This window comes from Propithecus coquereli, unplaced genomic scaffold (genome assembly GCF_000956105.1).
Source record: "Propithecus coquereli isolate 6110/MARCELLA unplaced genomic scaffold, Pcoq_1.0 Scaffold205, whole genome shotgun sequence".
Taxonomy (NCBI): Eukaryota; Metazoa; Chordata; class Mammalia; order Primates; family Indriidae; genus Propithecus; species Propithecus coquereli.
This window is the reverse complement of record NW_012145523.1, coordinates 1,132,763-1,143,244: the sequence shown is the minus strand read 5'-3', so window position 1 is coordinate 1,143,244 and position 10,482 is coordinate 1,132,763. Positions and strand designations below refer to the sequence as shown.

Sequence of the window (10,482 nt, the reverse complement as noted above, 5' to 3'; positions counted from 1 at the left end):
CTTTAAGAAAACTTGACCAGTGAAATTCATTTTAATAAACAGGAGTCCCTTGCTCTCAAGTAGTTACCAATCTTAGAGAAAAGGGTCGACGACGAGCACCTTTATTGGCGTTTACAGGCTCTTCCCTTACTTCTACTTCAAGAGCACCATGTTGGGCTCTCTCCGCCTGTCATCCCACAGGCTCCTCCTCCTTCCTCCAGGTGCCCCCCCCGCCCCGGAGGCTGCAGGAGGAGGAAGTGACGCACCGGAACTGTCCCTGTTCCCCTTGCAGTGGGGGAAGGAATCAAACCCCCAAGATGGCGGCGGCGTCGGAGGAGCGGATGGCAGAGGAAGGAGGCGGCGGCCACGGCGACGGCGGCTCCTCTTCGGCCGCCAGCTCTGCCCAGCGACAGCCCCCACCGCCCCCGTCCCAGCCCCCGCAGCCGGGGTCCCAGGCGCCCCCAACACCGGCGCTGGCTCCGGACCAGCTGCCTCAAAACAACACGCTGGTGGCGCTGCCCATCGTAGCCATCGAGAACATCCTCAGCTTTATGTCCTACGACGAAACTAGCCAGCTCCGCCTGGTGAGGCCCCCGCGGGACCCCCGCCTCCCTCTCCCCTGGACCGAGGTCTGGGGAGGGGAGGAGAGGGGAGCGCGTTCCCCGGGGAGGGAGCCCCCGCGAGCGCCAGCCGGCTCCAGATCCCGGAGCGCGCCCCTCCCGTCCTGAACTCTCTTCCTCGGCGTCTGGCAGCAGGAGTGGGCTGGTTCTCTCTTGCACCCTTGCTGCGGGCTGGGGGCGACCTGCTGAGGGAACTTCACCTTGGGGGGCTCCTTGCCCGCTGCCTGGGAACTGGCGCGCGGCGGAGGCGTATCGGAGTTGGGCTGTCCACCTTCCACCCCGCCGTGCGTGGACCCCCAAGGGGTTGTGTCTCCTGCCTTTTGTATACCGCCTTCCTTCCTCCAGCCCGAGTTGGGGAAGAAAACTCAAAAGTAGGCAAATGATCCCAGCCAGATTTGTTTTGCAAGAATAACGTATTGTTCCCCCAACCACCCCAAGTTTCCTTGTTCGAGAAGGTAAAGTAGGGTTGCTCAGTTCCGCCAAAATCCTGGTAGAGGTTCTGAAGAATTAGAATGTGTTTTCGTGGCCTTAACCCCAGCGACCTAGTTGGCCACTACCGTAGAGCCCTGGGAATTGACCATTTCGGCTTTATCTCACTCTTGACAATTCCCATCCATAGTAAAGCTACTTGCCCCTTAACAGGGGCTTTTTCTCTTGCAGTTCATTTTCTAAGTAGTGATTTTCGCCCACCCGCCAGCTTTAGGAGAGGTTTATTTGTACCTTCAAATCACAGTAGTCCAGTCCATGATATTTAAAAACAATGAATTTGCCATTGGGATTTTACTTCACTCCAGAGGTTTGATGAAGTCTTACTTTAGTCAAATATTTTGCTTCCTTTCAGTGCATTTATCTTGAAGTGGTAAAATTGAAGGAGGTGGACATTTTGAAGTGATTGCAAACCGATTCTGTGTAGAAGGGAAATCTGTGCTCGAGATTGTTTTTAAGAGGACAAAGACATATTTCTGAATGTGCTGTGTATAGCATTTTCTTATTAATCAATATGCCGTATTTTAGGTTTATGCTCCAGTTTAAAATTGATTATAATTGCATTTTTGAAGAAAATAATCCTTATTTGTAAAAGAAAGCTTATAAATATTAATTCAAACTGATGGCCAATTTTTTTGTTGTCAACATAGCAGTTCAACCATGCCAGTCTGCAGGATGGAAAATTTCTGCAGTTGAAAATAAATATTTCAAAATTGGTTCTTCCTGAATTTCCAAAACATTTCTTCTTAAAATTTCATGTAGAATCTTAAATATTTCTTCATATTTTTACCAAGAATGGTGTTTGGTCAAAATTCACACTGTACATTCATGGGATTTGGAAATCGGGCATAACATTTGATTGAATTGAGCCATTCAGCCAGACAATGGCTTCTAAAAGCTTGGAATGTCCACAGTTCTGTTTTTTAAGTGCTGAGGAAAACTGGTTTTTTGTTTGTTAGTCATTTGCTTTTATAAAATTAAAATATTTTTTAAAGGGGGGGGAACTATCCTATCCTAACCAGAAGTAAACCACCATTTATTAATTAATGACATCTCTGTCAAGATATTCAGATGGATTCTTAATTTTTAAGCCATTATCTCTTGCCTTTTAAGGTTACAAATTTATAATTTCTCATGCTGATTTTTTTTTTTATAAGGAGTCCCTTCTATACCACAGCCCATCCCCAGGAAAAGATTCTGCCCCCCCCACATTTGCAAATGTGATATTTTTGTAATGGGGAAACTGTTCTCTTATTCTTTAATTCTTAACTAGATTTAATGGATAATCTTTTGGAATTTGGAAGTGTCTTTGGTGTGGAAGGTACAATTCAGGTTAACATAAAAGAAAGATGTTCTTTCTTGCCAGTAGGTGTCAGCATTAATTTAATTATGATCATTTTCTACAATTGGCAGTCGAGACCGTTCCTGGTAGATGATTCTTTCCGTGCCTTTTCAATGTAAGTGGCCATTTACACCTAAAGAATTGTTTGCCAAAGAATCAAGGGACTTTAGTATATGTACTGCTATCTGACATATAAACTATATAGTCCCTTTCATCGTAAGTATTTTTTTTTAGTGGCATTAAGACTAGATATGCTTGGAAGGGAGTAATATTAATTAAGAACAGACTTAGTTTTCATAAAGCTAAATGGCAGCTATTTGGTAGCTGATGAGCTAATTTATGTATTGTTCAGGTGTTTGGAGTTTTTCTTTCCTGACCAGTTTACTTACTTATTAGGACTCAGGTCCTATTGTTAGCACCTAACTTACGGTACAGGTACACAATCCATGTACTTACTGCTCTGTATTTTCTTTAAAATATATGCTCTAAATTAAAATTGCTACAATATTTTTCAATTATTTGTGCAGTTTAGTTGATAATAGTCTTTGCTTCCTGTTACTGTGAATAATTGAAATTTTACTCCCATCCAATGTTTTCCATGGGGGTTGTCTGAATGCCTTATTAAATTGGATTTTTTTTCTCTGGCCATTGACTATTGATCCAGAAGTGTACCCAGAGCCTGGAACTCCTGGTGTTACAAAAATTGTTTCTTAAATATTTAACTCCACCAATATAAAATTATCTTGCTGAACACAATCTTTGAAGTGACAAAACGTGTACTTTGAGTTGTTTTTCCTGTAAAACAGATAAATTTGTGCTGATACAGCTTTAGTATGTCACCCAGGCCCTCTTGACAGGTTTGTGAGAGACTTTGAAACAAGTGGCAAAGGTTAATAAGCGAGTTGCTACCCTTAGGGAGCCGATCAAAGCTAACTTTGAGCCTCTAACTTTGGCTCATGAGCACAATATTCTTACCCACTGAAAAATAAGTACAGGAGGCTTTAAAAAGATATTTTGGAGAGATGCTATCAAATTTTTTCCTCTTTGGTTCAAGTGGAGCACCTATAAATTTAAAAGAATCCTGTTAGTGCTTCAGAATATGAATTCGACTAAAGGTTAAGTTGAGAATTCTTACTATCTGGGATGAAATTTTCTACTCAGCAACAAAATACATAAAATGTGCTTTTGTCCCAAGATATTTCTATAGAGCACTGTAGCTAGTTAAATGTTAGCTCTTTATAGTTCCTTTTACATCTTTTCTTCAAATATGTTAGAAAATTCCAGTTATAGAATGGGGTGATTGGTAGGAAATATGAAGGAAAATGAGGAACCATTACTTCCTTTTCTTTTTAAGTAGGCAAGCTGTCTTCCTCATATCTCTCATTCTGTAGCAAGAGTTCTCAAATGTTTGTATCAGGACATCTTTACAATATAAAAAGTTATTGGAGATTCTAAGAGCTTACCTTAGAAGATTCTTGAAAACACAAATATTCCCTTGGCTATAAGAACAATAATGTCATCACAGGTCCTGTTGCTTCTGGAAAATTCCACTGGATACTTGTGAGAGAATGAGTACAAAAGGCAAATAACTTCTTAGTATTATGAGACTAGTTTGGCTGTGCAGACCCCCTGAAAGGTTCTTGGGAACCCCAGGGGTTGCAGTTATTACAGAAAATACACTCTATTGCTGATTTTTGGTTTTTTTCTCTCATCATCTCTTCTTCAGGCTGTTGAGTTTATTAAAGAGTACATAAGTACAGGTAAGAAATTACAATCTCTTGGGGACAGTTCATTGTTCCTGCTAATTCTGGTCTCACAAGGTGAAGGGGTTCAATCCATAACCTTGTCCACAGTGTTGTCATTGAGACAGAACGTACACACCTCCCTTGAGTGCACTTACAAAACGCCGGGATAACAAAAACAAAGATAGTAAATATGAGAATGTTGAGGTTAATCAGAGGATTTAATTAGGGAAGACTTCCTCAAGATAATAAGTTTTTATCTAGTTAGTAAAAGTGGAAGAACATTCCCAGCAGAAAAAATAATGTATAAATGATATGTAAAGTAATAAAGTAATTGGAGGAAGCTGACTTAGAGGAACTAAGATGAGCTTGAATTTGAGTATGTGAAGTTTTAAATCTATCTCTTCCCTCCCCGTCCCCCAACTTTTTAATTTCACAGACCAGTTACATTTAAACTATTTTGGAGAACCTCCAGAGTTGACAACTTTTGGTAGGGGGAGCAAGTAAGGATATTAAAAAAAAAATAAAACAACTTCCATCTCTTATAATCATTTCATAAAAGAGGCATACTCTGGTAAACTCTGAGTAGTATAAATTCTTAATAAGATTGAAGAAAGTACTACGTTAAAAGGATAGCCTATGTATATAAATCCAGTTTCATGATGATTGAGGCTATGAGCAAAAGATAACCTTTGATAGAAGTTTCTCCCAACCGCCTATTTCTGTCATCTTGCACTTCAAATTGATTGAAACAGACATCAAACTCTTTAGTTTCCCAAATGTCTCCAGCCTCTCCAAGCACGTTTTATCCTGTTTTCCCTCTCCTAGAAAATATCTATCCCTTCCATATATATACCTTAAGTGTTAGTATCTCAGTGAAGCCTTCTATGATTTTTCTCTGAAATTTATTCAGGTTGTATTTCTAAGTTCCCATTGCATCATTTACTTATTACATTGGAATTATCTTTAGAAGAGCTTGTTTTCCAACCAAATTTAAGCTTCACGAGGGTGGGAACATATCCTTTCATCATGAATCCTTACTGCCTTAGATAGTCTCTGATACAATATAAGTACTCAGTATTTGTTAAATAAATGAAGTAGTTCTTAAAACATTTCACTGCTTTTGAGTAAACAATGGAAAATATGTCATTGTGAAATAAAAGTGTTTTCTGTATTATAATAGTGCTGAAAATCAGTTGTTTAATATTTACCTCCAACAGATTAGAAATTTTAATTTTTAAGCTTTTAGCTCACCTCAGAAGGTCTTCAACATTTTACAAGATCATTCTAAAAATGAATAAAGAAAACTTTTATGAGAATAAAGATTGATAAGGTGATCTGAAGCCAGTATGTAATTAACAAGAGGCATTTAAAATGGTGCATAAAGGCTCCTTTTGTTTTAGTCAACACTCAATTCCTTTCTTGTTCTTTTTTTTTTTTTTTTAAGAGATGGGGTCTTACTCTTGCCCAGGCTGGAATGCAGCGGTGTGATCATAGCTCACTATAACCTCAAACTCCTGGGCTCAGGTGATCCTCCTGCCTCAGCCTCCCGAGTAGCTGGAACTACAGGCATGTGCCACCACACCTGTCTAATTTTTCTTATTTTTTATAATGACAGGGTCTCACTGTGTTGCCCAGGCTAGTATCAAACCGGCCCCAAGCAGTCCTCCTGCCTCAGCCTCCCAAAGTGCTGGGATTACAAGCATGAGCCACCATGCCCAGCCCTCAATTCCTATATTAATGAGAATAATGGTAGACCTAATCAAAAACTGAAAACAATCAGAAGGTTTTCTATTTGACTTTTAGGGTACATTGTAGGAATCCTGGGAACAGACTTTTCTTCCTAATTATTTTGCTCAGGTTAATATTAAAATGAGTTTATATTTTCTTTCCAAGTGAGTATCTAGGGAAGATACCCAGAGAATTCAAATTTTGTTGTAATTCTACCTAGAGATAATTGAGAATTACATATACATATATGTGTGGTATATGCACACACACAGAGTATAGTAATACAGGTGATCTTAGGCAATCCATGCAAGGTAAATAGAATTTTTTATGGAGGCTTAGAATATTCTTATGGGAGAAGTGGCAAGTTGTATCCATATTTAGGTGAGAGAAATTAAGATGAGTTCACTGAAAAAGCAAATAGGACAAGAGAAGAGCCAAATGGTTTTGCCTAATTCATTATTCATTTTTTAAATGCTTTTTCATACATCATTAACTGTTTGCCACATTTGCTTTATCTCTTTTGCTAGTGTGCTCATTCTCTCTCTAAATGTTTGTGCATGTATCCCACCCACATGTTATTTGTTTTACTAAACCATTTGAAAGTAAGATGTAAGTAGAGTGATATAATATTTCACCTCTGAATACTTCTTTTATATAGTCAGTGCTATCACTTCCAAGGGATTTAACACTACAGTTCATACTTTATTTCTCAATTATTCTCAAAACAACCTTTATAGCTCTTTGGAGGGCAGGTGTCTTGAATCTAATAAAGGACTTGTCTCTTTAATCTAAAACATTGCCCCCACCTTTTTCATTCTTTCATGCCATTGACTTTTTGAAGAATCCAGGCCAAGTGGCTTATGAAATGTCCTATGATTCAGATTTGTCTGATTTTTTTTTTTCCCTCATGAGTCACTTTAGGATTTTGAACCTTGGAAGAATTATAGGAAGATCTTGGTCTAGCTTCATTTGTCTAAACTTTAGCAGTGTGAGGAGAATGCCTATTAACGTCCTTAAAGTCCCTTATTACCTCAAGAAGTCCTACTTTTTAGAATGGTACCAACAGTTTCTTTAACAACAGAGACTCTAAGAATAATTATTGGGCTGGGCGCGGTGGCTCATGCCTGTTATCCTAGCACTCTGGGAGGCTGAGGTGGGAGGATCATTTGAGCTTAGGAGTTCCAGACCAGAGTGAGCAAGAGCAAGACCCTTGTCTCTACTATAAATAAAAAGAAATTAGCCAAACAACTAAAAATAGAAAAAAAATTAGCTGGGCACAGTGGCACATGCCTGAAGTCCCAGCTACTCAGGAGGCTGAGACAGGAGGATCGCTTGAGCCCAGGAGTTTGAGGTTGCTGTGAGCTAGGCTGACGCCACGGCACTCTTGCCCGGGCAACGGAGACTCTGTCTCAAAAAAATAAATAAATAAATAAATAAGGATAATTATTGGATTATCTTATGGATCACTAAAGACGCAAATTAAAAGATCTGGATTCTCAGTTTGAGTTTTCCCACTGAATAGCTGAGTGACCCTGGATAAATCACATGATTTCCTGAGGCCTCAGTGTTTTTACTTTAAAAGGAAAGGAAAGGTTCTGATCTTTAAGCTTCTTTCAGTTCAGAAGTCTAATAAACAGCCTAATCTTGACCAGGCGTGGTCGCTCATGCCTGTAATCCGAGCACTCTGGGAGGCTGAGGCAGGCGGATCATTTGAGCTCAGGAGTTCGAGACCAGCCTGAGCAAGAGCGAGACCCCTGTCTCTACTAAAAAAAAATAGAAAAAAATTACTTGGACAGCTAAAAATATATAGAAAAAATTAGGCAGGCATGGTGGCACATGCCTGTAGTCCCAGCTACTCGGGAGGCTGAGGCAGGAGGATCACTTGAGCCCAGGAGTTTGAGGTTGCTGTGAGCGAGGCTGACGCCAAGGCACTCTAGCCCGGGCAACAGTGAGACTCTCTCTCAAAAAAAAAAAAAAGAAAAAAAAAAACAGCCTAATCTTTAATGTTAGCTTCTGAATTATTTGAAGAAAAACATAAAGTTCTCAATCATTTGAAAACTGTAGAGCACCAAATGAATACATTTTTTAAATTGAGTTTCATTTACAATATTTCCTTGATTCTAAGAAATAGTTTCATATTTTAACCTTTTTGAAATCGGAATGCATCTTGATCAATTTGTATATATATTATTGTGGCAATCTTGTCTTTTTTATTTCCCCAGAAGAGCTTTTATTAAATTGATAACATGTTTTAAAGTCTTTACAGTATCTTACACAAAATCAAAGAAGTTTAGTGTACCATATTTCAAGGTATCTGAGAAAAATAAAATGCTGCCAATTATAAGACATTATATATTTTAAGCCTATTCCACTGTCAGATATTTTAAGATGTGCATCATAGAATCGGTTAAGGCTTAATATTAAAGATTAGATTTAATAGGAAAATCATGGGTTTAAGAAATTTATAGCATGTGTGTCTTGCATCATTAAGAAGGGCCATGGTGGCACAACAAATCTAAAAAAATTTCTAAACAAATAAAAGTGAAGAAAATTTTTTATTACTGACTACTTAAGTAAGGAAATGTTAAAAAGGATAAACATGGTATTTAAATTCTGAAGTAATTGTTAACAAACTAAGAAAAACCACGTGTTCTCTAATGCTAGAACAGCAAGTAACAGAAGGGCCCAAGTTAAAACTTTTTATTGTACAATGATTTATTCCATTAGTTCCCTTTTGTTTTGATAGTGTATATTTTTCCTAATCTTTGAGTGCCCTGATAGTTTTTTACATAGTCATCATCATGTGTTGTTGTTAAGCTCTGTTGTTAAGCATTGTATGTTAAGCTCTGGAATTTTATTTTGCTGTCTTAGGTAAATTGCCAAATTGCTAGGATTTTTATTTTGTTTTAATAACTGGGGAAATAAAATTTCTTCCCTTTAACCATGGAAAATTATTAAAATACCCCCAAATTTAGAGCTGCACTTCAAATAAGGTAATTTTGAGTTGCAAGTTAGCATATATTCTCAGCAGTTATCAACTTACCTTGGGGAAATTTAGTATATTTCTATTTTGCAAAAGTCACTTTGCTTTTTTCTGAATCCTAAAGAAAATATGTATGATGTTGTACGTTTTTATGCAATTGGTCAATAAGTACTCATTGAACATTCATGAACGGAAGAGAACCATATTAAATACTGCTGTTTTTTTCTTACAATATTGACTAATGCTAAAATCTTTCTTTCTTTCTTTCTATTTTTTGTTTTTGAGACAGGCTCTCACTGTGTTGCCAAGGCTGGAGTACAGTGACAGGCGCAGTCACAGTGCACTGCAGCCTCAAATTCCTGGTCTTAGGCCACTCTCCCCTCAGCCTCCAGAGTAGCTGGGACTACAGACGCACACCACTGCACCAGGCTGTGCTTGCGTATAATCTTGTTTTATAGAGACAGAGTCTCTGTCACCCAGGCTGGAGTGCAGTGGCACAGTCATAGCTCTCCAGCCTCAAACTCCTGGGCTCAATAATGCACCAGCCTCAGGCCCTGGGTAGCTGGAACTACCAGTATGTACCACCATGCCCGGCTTATGCTTAAAAGTTTTTGATGTTGGCTTTTGTGGTGCTTTTCTAATTTATCTTTGTGACCTTCTATTTTCTTTTATCAGCTTTTAACCATAAATATCAGTTGAGGCTCCATTTATAAGCCTTTATTTTCTTACCTTTCACTTCTTCATTTGGGATTCATCTATATTAATTTTAGCTATCTCCAGTGAAATTTCTGTAACCCTATCTTGAGTCCTTGTATTACAGTGCTAACAGAAAATGACCAGCCAGCTTCCCTAGTATCAGATCTTTCAAGAGATGGGTGGTCTTTTTCTTTTAAAGTTATTTCTCATTGTCTGATTTTCCTGCTCAAAACATGGGTGATTGTATACCTCCCAGCTTTGCCCACACATTTGCTCTATCTATAGAAGTGGTTTCCTTGCTCATGGTTTGTTCGTTCCAGACTTTGTGCCTTTGCACACACCATCACCTCTCACTCAGCAGTCTTTGTCCTCTCTTCCTTCAAAGCCTAATTCAAATGTTTTGTCATGTGACTTCTTCCTTAATTGACCATATCTGTTCAATTTATTTATTCTTAGTCCCATCACCCAGTCAATATCTATATGCTTAATACTAGTGAGCACTCATTCAGTGAGTTTATAGATTATTATTATATTGTAAAAGATATCCAAACCCGAGAAGTTAGCTAGATTCAGTGTAGCAAAACTCTTGTGTAATAAAATATATTATACCCTGAAATTGTTGTAGCAGTAATTGACCTTAATTTTCTCTTTGTAAATATATTGCTGCAAAAAACATATTTCATCTCAGAAATTATCAACAAAGTTATAAAGTCTACAGAGACGAAGTGTTTTTCAACAAGGTAGTATTAATGGGTGCCTTGGATTTTTTTTAATCTATCCATCTGATGATTTAAAACATCAAATAGGTCGGGCGCGGTGGCTCACGCCTGTAATCCTAGCACTCTGGGAGGCTGAGGCAGGAGGATCGTTTGAGCTCAGGAGTTCGAGACCAGCCTGAGCAAG

At 38.6% G+C, this 10,482-nt stretch overlaps 1 protein-coding gene across 2 annotated transcripts in view; it reads left to right on the top strand.

The window, feature by feature from the left end:
* Nucleotides 1-260: 260 nt before the first annotated feature.
* The window catches only part of FBXO28 (F-box protein 28), a 36,199-nt gene continuing 25,977 nt past the window's right edge, over nucleotides 261-10,482 (top strand). For both annotated transcript variants that reach the window (XM_012644066.1, XM_012644065.1), the window contains exon 1: nucleotides 261-563. In XM_012644066.1, the coding sequence (XP_012499520.1) occupies nucleotides 297-563 (267 nt within the window). In that variant the 5' untranslated portion in view covers nucleotides 261-296. The remainder of the gene's footprint in view (nucleotides 564-10,482) is intronic.